Source organism: Lutjanus erythropterus, chromosome 14, assembly GCF_056507025.1.
Source record: "Lutjanus erythropterus isolate fLutEry1 chromosome 14, fLutEry1.hap2, whole genome shotgun sequence".
Lineage (NCBI taxonomy): Eukaryota > Metazoa > Chordata > Actinopteri > Lutjaniformes > Lutjanidae > Lutjanus > Lutjanus erythropterus.
The window spans coordinates 20,397,211-20,412,389 of record NC_139330.1 but is presented as its reverse complement, the minus strand read 5'-3'; the positions used below and the strand labels follow the sequence as shown (position 1 = coordinate 20,412,389).

The window sequence follows — 15,179 nt, the reverse complement described above, 5'->3', positions numbered from 1 at the left end:
GCAGACATGCTGCCAGTAATTGACCATGTAATTGCTGAGGTACCCAAGGAATCCCTTTAAAATAATTCACACCTTGTATTTTCTTACATTTTCATGGCATTTTAGCATTTATCAGCATTAGCAGCAGTGTTATTATTATGTCTGTATTATTTTGTGGTTGTATTTCCACCATGTGCACCACTTCCGTATCACGCTGGCTCTGAGATAAAAAGGAATTAGATTAAAAGAGGCTGAGACGATCTCATCATCCGCACTGTTAATCTCTGTGAAACCTTTAATTTTGGCCTAATATCTGCCTCCATTTCAGAGAGAAACTACACGGGTGCATGTGCTGCATGCTCATGCACGTGTGTGTGTGTATGTGAGAGGGAGAGAGCATGTGGCCATGCGTGTTGGTGTGTGCACATGTGTATGTCCATATGTGTGTGGGTGAAGTGGATGATATTGAGTCTGACTTCATAAATCACCCAGACACTGATAAACTCCCCATGCACCCACACACCGCTAATGGGCAACCCTTAAGGAGTGTGAGTGTCTCGTGCGGCGTTTGATTCAACATTTATTAACCCCCTCACACACACTCTCTCCCTCACATACGACACACACTCATTTGAGCCCCAGAAAGAGCGGGGATGTGGTTGGTGGCGTTCGTAGCATCGGTGCGGGGTTCTGACCTGGCCGAGCTGTATTAATCATGGCCGATAGTAGTAAGATACATTTTAGCTTATACAGCCACAACAACAAGCTCTGCATTTCCTAACATTAGTTTCCTTTCTCATAACTTATATCCTGTCTCCAACTCCCCACTTCCCATCTCATATCCTGGCACCCCTCCTCATTATAGAGCAATTTTCTGCCCCCACATCAAATACAAACACACCCTGCGCCTCCATCTCTTGCTCTTCATACATGTCGGCTCATAATTCTAACACAACCTGCACCCCTCGGTACAAGTCGCAGGCTTAGTGGTGGGGACCCTGCAGAAGTTAATCCTGCAGCCATATCAGTGATTCATAAATAGCTGCTTTTATTCTTCCTGAGAAGTTTGTACACTTAAAAAAAAAAAAAAAAAAAAGAGTGAAACTTTTTGGAACAACTCAGCTGCAAGCGGTGCACTGCTGCTGGGAAGCCAGAGGAGTATCCGGCATGCAGATAGGCAGTGTCCAACAGTCAGTCAGACAGATAGACGGAGGGATAGATAGCTGGATAGACAGACATTAGGCTGGGGCTTGGCTGCACTATCAGGTTTCCTCCCCCTCTTGTCTGTCTGCCGGGACAGCCTGGCCTCGGAGGCCCTGACACCGAGGCACCGCGCAGCCAGCCACGACAGCTGCCACAGCAGCATCTAATACCAACACACTCCACGCTATGCCACAACTACAAAGAGAAATATCATTTCAAACATGGCATACTTTGATGCTCTTGTAATGATCTTTGTGTTTTGAGAGAAAAAGAAAGCGGGAGGATGGAGGATTCGTATGGGGGCCCTCTTCTTTTTGTTTTGTTTCTTTAGAACAAAGAGACCCCCCCCCCCTCCTCATGAGCAAGTTTAGGACAGTGATGATGAGATGCAGCAGGATTAAATGAGAAAGTAACAGAAACCCTGAGAGGTACCAGCATGTCAGTGTGTGCACGTTAGTAACCTTGTATCAGTGTGTCATTGTAACCTTATGAACTCCAGTGTTGGTTTGGGGGTCTCTAATTAGGACCGGCTGATGAGCGGCCATACATTACGTGAGAGCGGGTGCCTGAGAGCCTCGTATCCCTACATGTATCAATCTGTGACTGTGCAGTGCGCTTGTCAGCGTGGTAAGGAGAGTGTCTCAGCCTGGAGAAAGTGCAGGTCTAGCCTTGGTCATGTTGACGGAGGGGGCGGCACTTCAGAGGCTCCAGGACCCCATGGCACCAGTCTCCCCAGTCCCCCAGACAGACTGGGAGCATCTGGGCTCTGTCAGCGCCTCTGGCCCCCGCAGACTCCGATCTATATGACGGGGGAGAGGAGTGGATTGGATCAGGGAGAGGGAAAATATGAGCCAGATTCCTCAGCCTTGTGCACAATGCATGCTTTGCCAGTTAGCATGTTACATGTGTGTGTATATGTGTGTGTGTGGCTGCATTAAAAGTGAAATCTGTAATATGTTCACTGTAATAAATCATAAAATGACCATGATATGTCATCAGAGATTAAGGAAACATGCTGAGTTGAAATCCTCACTTCTCTGACCACATCGCTACAGCTGTGGTGTCTGGTCTGTAACTTTTGTTATTGTTTAATGCTGAATGTTTCACTGAATGAGGTAGTGTGTATTTATGTGTTGCAAGAAATCATTAATGATATTTTAGAAGGACAATATAACAGTTAAAATTAATAATATGTTAATAGAGTCTGGCATTCAGGACGAGTCCCTAGTAGTTATGACCTTTCCCAAGTGTCCACAACAACCAGAGACACCATGATTATGTTTACCAAAGGATATCTTGTTTAATTAAATTAAACCAAATAAAAATGCGAAATTAAATACAGTAAGGACATTAAATTCAGTGGGGTCAGTGGTGTGTGGTGTGCATCTGTAGAATTGGTGGGTGCGGCTGTTGTAGGGTACAAACAAAACATGAGGATAACTAAAATGACATAAAACGTTAGGTACCTGTGGGGAAGCAGGGAGGAAGATAAGGTTATCGCCAGGACTCAAGTAGCCCAACACACTGGGCGCCACAGGTGTTTGAGATGACCTAATCACCTTTGCACCAGATGACACCAGGGGTCATCACAAGCAGGCTCTCTCCAACAACTCCAACTCTAGAGTGTGGGTTTTCAGAGCAGTGGGCTTTTGTTGTCAGGACAGTTGACAACTATAAACCGCTCTTCAACTTTTGTCTTGCACTCCTGCAGTGTTGCTGCAACCTGCCTGAGTTTCCTGAGGTCTGGAGAGAAGGGGGCTGGGGGGAAATTACTTGCTTCAAAGATATATATTAAATAGGATTTCAGCCTATTTAATGCACCATCTAAAGCTTCAGCTCCTTATTTGGACTGCAGTACTAATGTTTGGACGCACATTTTTTTTTTTTAACATATTGCTCCTTTAAGGCCTGATACCAGGTCATACTGATTAATTTTATATGACATGAGATTTGGGTTATTGATTAGCATCTAATGTTGGAAGAAAACCTCTCTATAAATCATCCAATTAAGCATTAATTAAAAGTGTGCAGTTAAAAAACATGCAAAGCCCATTTCTGAGCAAAAACATCAAGATCAGACTGATAGATATCATTCCAGAGTTTCCTTATGAAAGCAGATATGGTGCCTAAGCTCCACCGCATGGAAACTGATACACACACACAAGACTAATTAATCCATACACTAAATTAGGAATATAAATTGTGGTCCTGATTTAACAAGGTCAGTTTTAACTTCTCCCTTTACACTTTATTTAACTGTGTAGGAGAGAGGAGGAAAAAAAAGGAGCCCTATCAATGCGCTTCGCTTATTATGATTGACGATTGATGATTAAGTCCTCCAGCTGACACACACCACCAAAGCCGGTGAGTTGGAATTGGATGTGACACATACACAGTTCTGCGTGTTAGGTAATTCGTTGACGAGGGGCCAAATTCATTTATGGAACAGCGGTATTGGCAGGCATGGACACTCTCTGCAAAAACAACGATAATCACAGAGGTTTGGCGCGGCGTGACAAGGACTCTTCAGGGAAAGGCCCTTACACGCTGCTTTGTTGGCCGTTCCTCCCTAAGATGGAGGGAAACATCCGCCACTGTTCTTAAGATGAGAGTCGCTCGGAGCGGGAGGAGAGGAGGTTTGTGTAAGGTGTGGATGGTGTTTAAAAGACTTGATTAGCACTTGTTGGGTCTGTTTTGATGGAATCGCTTGGAGATGTGTAGATTTTTATAAATATAAATGAAGCAAAACTCTTTCTTTTTCAGGGGAAGCAATAAGTGCTTTTTCTCTTTTTTCTCTTGGAATTGATGAAATAAAGGCTCTGATAAATCCCCTGTAATGAAACATGAGGGGGACCCTGTCTCAAGCCATTTAATCTCTTTTCGCATTCTCCATTTTTTCTGCTAATGAGCCTTATTGACAATCAAACAGAAGCTGTCATCCCCCAGGATGCAACACTCCCAGCCCCTGCGTGTTTGTCATAGTGTCCTGGCAATCAGAGCTGCCTGCAAGACCAGGCTGGCAGTTAGTGGTTCTCACAGCAGCACTGCCTGAAAATGGCACACTTCCTGTAGAGTTGCAGCTGCCACCTCTGCTACTTCCATTACTTTCTATAGCATGCAGATGTTGTATCAACATTCCCTGCCAAGGGGACTGCAATAACTGTGAGATTCATGCCATGTTTCAGAGGCACGTCAATTTCTCAAGTGGCACAATTAAAGAGGGAAATACAGTACCAGGTTTTTCACAGGCGCTCAAATCGGAAAAGGGCTTTTTCACTTCTTTTTTTTTTTTTCCAAAGGGGGGCTGTTTCATAAGGGTTCAGAAATCCACCCGATTTTTACTGCCCTTTTCCTGAGTTGAGCTGTTCTGTGAGCCTTTGTGAGGCAGACCTGTCGTGACCCACAGCGGATATGGAAATGGGGCTAAGGTTTTATGGGCCAAACGGATTGGACACAGTCAAGCTCAGGGGGCATGAATATTGGATGTTATTTCTGGTCCCTTTTTATGTAATCCATTGCCAATACATTATTAATAGATGATATCATACCCAGAACTACTGGACAAAGCACTACAGAGGGGTGCTATGAAAGGAGCTCTATGTGGCGGAGGCTGTGGCAGAAAATACAGTTCAAGTGATATTATTTTATCACCGTAGTAGTCTAACGCTCCCTGACCAGGCGATCTTTACAGTGTAATTTTTGGACTAAGTGAAGTTCATAGAAGGGAAATATAGTGAATACTGTATTTCTACCGGGGGTAAATCCTGCGTTTGTGGGTTTGAAATGCACTGAAACATTGATGAAGTATCAAATGACACCCAAATACAAGTTTAATGGATTTTGAAGCACTGGGATACTTTGCTCATCCTCCTTGACTGCAGTGAGTGAAGTGGAAATCTTTTGCAAGGATCTAGAGTTTTCCTTGCAAAGCTGACTCCCAGTGTATAGTAGCAGGGGAGCAGCAGTGTCTTATCTGATGTACCGATTCACAGACAGGAGACTGTGCTAATGTGGGACTGTTTTTTTTTTTTTTTTTGTTTTTTTGTTTTGTTTTTTTTTTTTGTTTTTTTAAGGGTCAGAGTCCCCGTTTGGATTCAAATGTGGAATTGTTCAAAAAAAGGTCAGACTCCATATTTTGATTCATTGTCATCTCAAAGTTATGATCTCTGCTTGTGCAGTTTTTATGAGTCACAGCAGCAGAATCCCACTCATGTATAAACTTGACGAGAGTTGGAGCTGCTTTTTTTTTTTTTTTTTTTTTTTGCCTTCACAAAACACATCACTCAGCGGTTACACAAATCCTGTCTGTCCAAGAGCAAATCCTTAAAAAAGTACTTCTCAGCACTGCAGAGAAGATAAACTACCGTCCACCTTTTAGTCCTGTGGCCTGCCTTGGCACTGTACACATATTGGCACACAGGTATGATCACATAAACATTCATTAAAAGTGAATGTATAAGCCCCTCAATAAGACTTACATAGGGAGTGGGTGCGTAAGGTAATATTCCCTTTTTTAAGGTCAGTGTGAATTGTTTTTTCTCATGGGAAACGGCAGATTGATAAAGAGCAAACAAAACCTCTTTTCTGAATGCGTGTCCTCCATGGCCTCAATGAAGGTTTCATTCCTTTATATCATCCAGCCCAATTCCCAGCATGCACGGCCATTGTGGCTCTTTCAACTGGAGCTCTCCATTGACTGGCTCATTGTCCAGCCGCTCTTTTGTGTGCGCTATCACCGGAGCACAATCTTTCACCTGAACAGCACAGGAGCGCAGCCGGGATGTGCTCACGTTAAGAGTCACCCACGTAGATGCCAGGCTGCACAATTAACCCACCACTAATTAAGAAATACCCAGCACACACTGTGGATCAACTTCCACAAAAATCTTCTGGTGATGCTTGTTAATAACGTGGTTATTTGTCATGCTCAGGCAGCCTGCGTCAGACAGAGATGTTCAATATTACCGCTCAGGCTTATATTATTGAGAGGAGGGTTTTTTTTTTTTTTGAAATATAACAATGCAAGAGCAGATGTTTGAAGCGTGGCCCTCGGCAACACAAGGCTAGTTAAGATCGATATTGCTTTCAATATTTCTTTCCTTTGACAGATAACCAGTACTGAGGAAAGTCTTGATAAGAGTGGCAACATATGGATGTGGCGAGCCTCGCTCCCTTTTGATTGCGTGACCCCGTGACCTTTGCCTGTGTTTGAGAGGGAGGCAGCCACATGGTATGGTGGGGGTCTGTCAGGCTCTGGTTATGGGGCATTATTGACCCAGGATTTATAAATATTTAATGCACACATTAAGATCATGGTGGAGGGTGGCCATTAGAGTTCTCCAATAAAGAGGCTCTCACGATGATTGAGTGGTGTGGCAGAGCTAGTAGCTGCTCGTTGGGTACAGAGAAACCTGCTGAGACAATATACTGTACCTCCAGCCTGCCTGCCTGCCTGCCAGGCATCGGAGCTCCTAAACCTGGCAACGACTGAGCAAACTTGTTGTTGTTTTTTTATCACACTTTTACTCTCAGAATTGTTCTTTATGACTGGATTGCACTTAAAAGGATTCAGTTTTAAACCTGATTAAATTTAACTTTAAATATTTAAATTATGATGCACCGAATATTTAAAGTGGCTTAAAATGAAGAAAGATTAAATTTAAACTTATGTTCGTTTTTACTCTAAACCTAAGTCGAATATCTGTTGCACCACAATGTTAGACTCCAATTTAAAATGTGATCCAGTAAGTAAAAGAACAGAATCAACCCAGTTAGTTTTATGATGCGTCTCTTTTTTCTTTCATTTCAACTGATAATTTGGCCAACAAGTTCTCCACAAAGGAAGAGAAATTAGAGCTTCTCTGTCACACCAACTTGAGTAGGCTAACTAGACTAACAATAACTTTTTTTTTTTTAACAATAAAATGCCTTTTTTACTTTTAACTAGCCAGCAAACAATATAACATTTTTATTTTAATTTTTAGCTAGCTACCAAACAATGCAACATTTTGTTAAGGGATACAGAGCAGCTGATATAAATGGTTTTCCCTCCTCTTTTATACTTACTGGCTAGGTCCCAAAAGCACTCAAATTTATTTTTTATTCATTCATTTATTTATTTTAATTTAGGTGAGCAAGCATCTCCACACTGATTAAATTGTATTTAATTTCAGTTTACATAACTTAGATTTACTAAACTGACATTAGTTTTTCACTGTGCAACAGAACTCTGCTTAATTTTAAATCTGAATTTCCTTATTTTAAAGCTTGTTTTGCTAAACTCCAGAACTAATCTTAGATTGACTTGGTGCAAACCAGTGTCTTTTTTTCCTCAGTTGGTTGTTGTTTCTGTGATATTTCCTTGGTTTCATTTATTGGCCAGTTAAGACTAAATAAATGTACAGTTTGTTCAACATTTTGCCATCGAATAAGAGACAGCAGTGAGCAGGGCGATAGATCCAAACCTGTGTACGCGTATCTGAAACAGATAATGCAATGTCAGGAAGCAGATGTGTGGCTATTGTTATCAGACACATTGGATTATCGAGGGAATGATTTGAAGCACAAGGCGATCGCAGCTGAAAATTAAATCGCTCTTTTGAGTGTATCTGTCCTTTGCGCTATCAGCAGCTCCTGGACTATCTCTGCCCGTGCCGTTGAGATCCGTGCATGCCGGCTGACATAATAAGCTGTGATATGCTGATTGGCACTCAGGTTGCTGTCGTTTAATTGTGCATTAGAGGAAGAGGTGGCCTCGGACAATGTTGCCTTGATGAGAAATTGACATTTTGTGACCTGCTGTGCGCGACCACTCAGGATGCCAGATAAGATGCTCAGTTGTTTTTAAGGAGAGCCACTATTCTTCCCTCAAACACTTCTATCCCTCTGTTTGACCCACTTGATGAGTATAGATTTCACAGTGGCCCCCCTTTCAGCGCTCAAACTATAAGAGGTTCAAAACGATACCAGCCCTTATAGACAAAGGATAACCTTGCTCTTTCAATGTATTGATTCTTTATTAACTAGGTGGCTTAATGCAATGAAATGAGGGATTTGAATGAGCCCCATTTGGGGTGCTTTGAATAAAAAGCTTGCACTGTTTATGAATGACTACAATGAACCTTTGAGGCACCACAGATGCAGGATATGCTGATACAAAGACCAGTAAGGAATATGTCACAATGTCAGAGTGCTTTGCTGAAAGAATATGAGTAAAGAGCAGTTTTCATCGTTTTATGGATGTTACACTTTTCCACAGGTTTCAAACAATTATCTCTATGGCAAAGTCTAAACACTACAACTTACAGACGAATCACAGGTTTGTCCTCAGAAGTTTCTACTGTCTTTTGTCCTGATTGTCAGTTTGTCTGCCAGCCAAACTGTACTTTAAAACTGAAGAAGTCCACAGTTGAGGAGCTATTGTGTTTTTACTGAAAATTTTAATAAAACATCACTTATTCATTTCTGTTTCCATTCCAAATGTTGACATTTTTAAATTTTTCTTCCCTGTAAACACATGTAAGCTATGTGGCAGAGTCATAAGTGGTGAGTAAAAATGACTTCTATACATTCTACAAAACAGAAAAAAATACAACCACAAATGGAGTGTTTTTTTTATCTCCAAGGTTGTCCCTCATGCACATTAGTCTCTATTGGATCTTAACAACTATCATATGGGTCACAAACAATTTATTTGACAATACAACCAACAAAGTTTTCTCCAAAATGGTCTGTATAGATAATTTAAAATCAATATAAAAATAAACAATGAAGTTTGACTTCCCCTTTAAAAAATGGACAGAGAGTCTTGACGGAGTAACACAAATTTTTGAGGATACACATGAAATATATGCACATTGCATTTCATCAAATACAAAAAGAAAACAAATGAAGGCAACAGTTCTTGGCTGAATTATCTGTGCTGCATCACTATATTAAGGGCATGACGATTAATACATACATAATGAAAAGCAATATACAAAATTTCAGAGATAAATACATTATTTATAGTTGATATGTTACAAAATTTCCCTCAGTGAGCGCAAGTGTGTGTTTGAACAGAAATATGACAATGAACTACTATACTCCTACATTCTCAATGGGTTTTAATTTTGTTTTTTAAATGTTTTTTTGTTGATCTAAAAGAACATGAAAAAGACAGATGTATAAATATTTAGCACAAGTTTGGCAATATCACAATAGTCTACAATTTTTAACCACATATAAAACACATAAGGGAGTTGGAGCTAGTAGGGGGAGACTGCTCCTCATCAACAAGAAACAGACTTCACAGTAGCCTAGGAATGCATTAATATACAGTGCTAGCAAAAAAGTTGAAAAACATGGCAAAACACACTTGCTTAAAAGGAAGCTCTAGACATGGAAGTACATCATATTCATCAACAGAGCAGTGTTTTTGTACACGTCAGTGTGCTTGTTGAATCAAAGAGGATTTTTTTTCTTTTTTCCTTTTGAAGATGAGTTCTAGCTACAATAAATTACAAAATTTAAGTTAAAATGCAGGAATGAAACATGATACAACCTTACCCACCCAGCCCCCGCCCCTTTTTACTCGTATTTGTTGTACTTTTATGATCAATTTTCTACATTATATATCTCATATATTTTCCAGTTGAAATTCAAACTGTCTTGGCCCCTGTGTATTTTTCTCACACATAAAAATACAAAAAGTCACATTATAAAGACACACAACTGTTGTGAATCTATTAAAAGAGAGTTGAAACAGAAAAAACAATTTCTGAAGTTCATTGGCAAATGTACTGTACATCAGTGTTTTTACTTTACAACCAGATGCTGAGTCCACAGAGTCCCTTCCAGTATTGAATGTGTGTGGTTGATTGGACATATCCAAGGCCGAAGCGCAACCCGACAAGGTATACAAAATAAACCTTTCATCATCCGGTGTCCTCTTCAAGGGTGAGAAAATGGGGGAGGGAAAAAAAAATAAACAAACCAAAAAAATCCCACAGAAAAAAAAATATTGTTCCTCATGAAATCCTTTTTTTTCTGCAGGTTAAAGTCATTTAAAAGAAAAAAAAAATCTTTCTTTTCTTTTTTTTTCTTCTTCATCTTTAAAAACAGAACAAGCGGTTGACTATACATTACACCAGCGTTTCGCTGTGTGCTGAGGGGGTGTCCTGTGAAGTGGTAGTGTGTAGACTGGTGCTTGAGATGATGAAAGTGCATTTACATTGGAGGGACAACCAGGCCGGACATGGCTGCAAAAAACAGAGAAAAGAGACAAAAAGATCAGTTTATTGGGCTAAAACAGCTCTGGAAAAATTTTGAAAAATTATTAATATCTTGTGTGTGTGTGCATGCATGTGTCTATGTTGGTGCATGTGTGTGAGTCCAGCCATCTGATGCGTGAATGTATGCCTTAATGTGGCTGTTTGCGTATGTGCCTGTGAGTGTTTGCCGTGTCCGCCAGCCTGCTGCTGCTGCTGCTGCTGCTGCTGCTGCACGTCCTCCTAACGGGGGAGAGTTTGAAAACCTCCCTCCTGCTCTGACATTTCAGCCCCCAGCATGCCAGTCTTGCTATGTGTGATATTTCTCCTGGCGTTGGGGTAATGGCAAACAGTGGCCCAGACTCCCAGGAGACGCGGCCGTGGTGACGGCAGAGCAACAACACGGTCACTTCCCACAATGCCACAATGCTACAGTACTAGACTCCCCTCAGATTCCTTCTATCGCCTCCTTTTTCTCTTTATCCTTCACTGTACGGCACTTTAGTCCTACGTTTCCCCTCGTCGTGCCTCTGCGTCATTATCTCAGAGAGATTAGGCAAGATCAAAGGTAGCTTCCGTTATTTTACCAAGACCATCTGCTTAGGATATCATTAGCAACTGTACCTCACCCTGAGAGTTTATATATTCAGTATTTTCACACGTTTTAACAATTAGGCGACTAGTGAAGTGCCGGGATGATATATTATTATATTGCTCTGAGTATATTTGTAGAGTCATGGTTGAAATGCTTTTAAGTTTGCCAGCGCAGATGATGGCAAGGCATTGCTCATTAATTTCTGCACAACATGTATTAATAAGTATGAACGTGTAGCAAGATGAACTTTAATTTCCCACTTCATTAAGCCCAATGTTATTAATCTTGGGGCACACACTACGGCTAAGCTTGTTTTCAAAGCAATCATGTTGGTCATGACACATGCACAAAACCTAATAAACATAATTACTAAAACAATTCGGGGAAGGTCTTTTCCTGCGACATCGGAGGGGATCATTTGTACGAGAGGGCAACGAGGATGTATGCGTGTATGTTTGTACTTGCATGATGTGCGTGTGCTTGTGCGTGTGTGTTGAAAGGTGTAAATTGGCCTGTCAAAATGCATATATTTGTAATGATTAATCCCTCACCAAACCGGACAGAGGCCTGAGCAGCGGTATCTGACCAGTAGTCCGTAGGGAAGGGATGAGGGGGTGAGGGGGGCTCACCTTGCAGTCCGTTGCCGTTGGCGCTGGTGCAGGAGGGGGGTGGGGAGGCCTGGGGTCGGACCACAGGGGCGAAGGCGCTCTTTTGTTTAACTGCGGAGACGATAGGGAGGGAAGAGGAAGGAGGGAGGGGAAGAGAGTGAGAACGTGCTGTGAGTAGCGGCGGAGAAGGAGAGGGCAGTTAAGGTAAGGCGAGGATAGTATTACCGCCAGGGGGGATACACGATCAGTACTCACAGGCCCCTACCATCAACATCTTGTCCGGTTGAACAAATACAGGTGGCATATGGTGAAATACACATAAAAACGAAGATTTCTCCTTCTACTCGGAGCTACATGCGTGTGTTCTCCCAAGTACTAAAACCAAACAAGCCCCCGTGAATGAATAGTAATATATTATCACCATCAATAATGTTATAACCCTGTCAGAAGTGATTCATAGAAGTGAAAACGAATGTGGGAGCTGGAATTAAATCAGCAGCAGCTTAGTGCTACTACAGCGTGCGATAGTGGCAAGCTACTCACTTCCATATGGGGAGTTGGCAGAGGATCCGTTGAGGAACCCAGGGGAGCTTGGCACTCCCAGGTTCATACCGGCGTTGCCGTAGCCATTCATGCTGTTGCTGACGGTGTTGTAGCTCGACTGCTGCGGGGTGCTGCTGGAGATGTAGCCCCGGGGGGACACGCTGCTGGTGTTCCGGCTGTAGCCCACTGAAAAACACGGTTGGGGAGATGGAAAGGGAAATTCATTCATTTCTTTTCTTTTCTTTTTTTCGTCTGTACAGTATTTACAAGGGAAATGTTCACTGATTACACTAAACGATAATGCTGCAATCAAACATTTTTATATCAGCACATGCTGCAGATGTTTAATAAAGAAAAGAATGTGGCTCTTAGAGCTTCTACAAGGACTTTCAAACTGGTTATGAGACGGTCTCAATATTCACTTTTTCCATCCTCACCTACAATATAAGCAGTTAAAGGGACTAATTAAAGCTACTACTAGGAACTTTCATATTTTGTGGACTTCGGAGGCCTCTATGGACAAAAGTTTTTCCACTGTAATAACCACAAAATATAATGTCAAAAATAAAATTATCTAAATTAAAATATATTTTAAAATTTTAACATGCTACTCACTGTAACTCGTTTCATCTGATGTCACAGAGAATCTGACCTGGTGGTATGCATTTAAGCTACTACAAGGAGTTTTTAATTGGTTATGAAACATTCTCAATTTATTACTGATGTCTCTATATGACCTACAGAAATTAAAGAGACCGTCTATGAGCTTTTAAAGCTACTACAAGGAACTTTCATATTTTGCCAATTTTGGAGGCTCCTCTGGACAAAAGCGGGAGTGTTTCCACCATAATAACCACAAAATATAAGATCAAAAATGAAAGTATCTGAAGGAAAATCTCCTCCTGCTTCTGGCTAGCATGCTACTCACTGTAACTCTCCCTGGAACAATGTGAACACAGGATCGTTTCATCCGATTTCAAGGACACTCCGACCCAGTGGCAGGCATTAAGAGCAACTACATAGAAGAAGCCAGTCTTCTCACTAATGGTCTTGTTAACTTATGTTGGTCATATAGAAGCATCAGTCATAAATTGGGACTGTTTCATAACCAGTTAAAACACTCCTTGTAGTAGCTTTAATGGCTGCAACCAGGTCAGATTCCCTGTAAAATCAGATGAAACAAGCCCGCAGTTACATTTTTTCCACTGAGAGGTACGTTAGCCAGTTAAAAGAGATTTTTATTTGGATCATTACAGTCACTTTTGTCCACAGGGGCCTCCAAAATCAACAAAATATGAAACTTCCTTGTCGTAGCTTTAATTAGATCTTTAACTGCTTATATTGTAGGTGAGGATGGGAAAAGTGTTAAAAAACGTAATTTCTATCCATTTTTCCTCATTTTCATGAGTACAAAAATAGTTTAAGTATTTCTCATTTCCCTATTAAAAAAAAACCCTGGAATCCCCCTCAAGGACCCCCAGCGGCTCCCTGGACCCCACTTTTGAGAGCCACATCCTAAATCACATACCTTGGTCGTTCCCTTGTGACTCAGACACATTGACTGCTAGCTGGCTGCTGAAGGAGTTGACTCCCATCATGCCGTGGGAGGCTGTGTTAGCGAGCGAGGGGATCTGGTTGTGGTTGCGGGGAACGCTGTACAGGGCCTCGGCGATGTCAGCTGCCCTCTTCAGAATGATCTCCTGAGAAGCGCAGAGAGAGAAGGCAGAGGTTTTGTTATTTATGGTTTTTTTATAGCTTGTGCTTTGATGCGTGCTTCGTGGCTGTATGTTTAACGCATGTAGGCTACATTGTTCCAGATATAGTGGTGAAAATACCCTTTGGTGATAGTATCAGTAAATTTTCAATGGTTTTCTTATTTAGCAGAGGTGTTAGCGGCTGCGTGGATACGGACCTGATTGTTGTGGGGCATTCCATACAGGGCTTCGACGAGATCCGCCGCCCTCTTCAGTAATACCTCCTGATGAGCAAAAACAGGAAGAGTAAATGTTAAGACCTGAGCAGATTATGTTGGTCGGCACAGTAACAAACAATATCCAAAACAACATTACCCAGCAGGGTCGCGGAGAGCTTTAGAAATGTTTACATATTCAACCGCTAAATAAAAGCCACCCTGATTTAAGAGGCACCGGTGCTGCATTTATACGGCACTACCACTTTGCTCCTTCCAACCATGCAGAGCAGTGAATAATGTTCCCTATCTTAATTAAACTGGCATAGTCCTTTAAAAACAACACCTCACCCCTGATTCTGGGCTTCACGTTTGCTCTGGAGTTCAGCGCCGAGTCCCCTCTCTTCAGAACAATAAAGTGAATTAGCTCTGGGTTAATCTAGTTCTGTTGTAATGACATTAAGGAATTTTTCAATTAACCTCTTTGACTGGCTGTTGCAAAGGACTTCACAAATGACTTCCCATCCAGCAAGAGCTGGGTGCTTGTGCCTTGGGGACACGGATGCTCAGGATGTGGTCTTATCCATGTCTGCATGCTTGCCCCCGCTTGACAATGCGGATTAGCTGTGTTGCTTTGGCTCTTAACACTGAAAATGAGTTGGCCCCGGATCCTGTTCCCCCCACTCTGTTTCGGGCTTTCAGCAAGGTGGGGTTTGGCCCGTTTGTGTGTCTTTATCTGCTCTTTGAATTCAGCACTTACAATTAAATCCCTCTCAAGCAACCAGACTGCTCTCTTTGTTTTCTATAATACAGAAGGCAATATGCTCTATGAAAACCCTCTTCTCCTTTTAGAGTGCATTTAATCTGACAAAGGCAAGTTACAGACATGGCTGTTGCGTGTGTTTTTTAAAATGCTCGCTTGTTGTCACCTGCTGTAGAGCAGAGATTTGTCGACTGTGCTGTTAGAACCCTGGTTAAAAGCAATGCAAATCTGTCACCAGAAACATCTCAGATGGTGCTTGTTTTCTTCCCACATTCGCTGTGTTTTCTTTTGCGGGCCTCGGTAATTTGTCTGAAGTGTTCCATCACTTGGC

General features: G+C 41.8%; 1 protein-coding gene across 8 annotated transcripts in view; it reads right to left on the bottom strand.

The window, feature by feature from the left end:
* Positions 1 to 8,179: 8,179 nt before the first annotated feature.
* The window catches only part of LOC146315512 (transcription factor COE3), an 85,037-nt gene continuing 78,037 nt past the window's right edge, over positions 8,180 to 15,179 (bottom strand). For 4 of the 8 annotated variants that reach the window (XM_084735459.1, XM_084735460.1, XM_084735461.1 and 1 more), the window contains exons 12-16: positions 14,089 to 14,154; positions 13,705 to 13,876; positions 12,177 to 12,362; positions 11,577 to 11,744; positions 8,180 to 10,421 (exon numbers count right to left, since the gene is read on the bottom strand). In XM_084735459.1, the coding sequence (XP_084591585.1) occupies positions 10,390 to 10,421; positions 11,577 to 11,744; positions 12,177 to 12,362; positions 13,705 to 13,876; positions 14,089 to 14,154 (624 nt within the window). In that variant the 3' untranslated portion in view covers positions 8,180 to 10,389. The remainder of the gene's footprint in view (positions 10,422 to 11,576; positions 11,745 to 12,176; positions 12,363 to 13,704; positions 13,877 to 14,088; positions 14,155 to 15,179) is intronic. The other 4 variants (XM_084735463.1, XM_084735467.1, XM_084735464.1 and 1 more) reach the window with 1 other exon arrangement.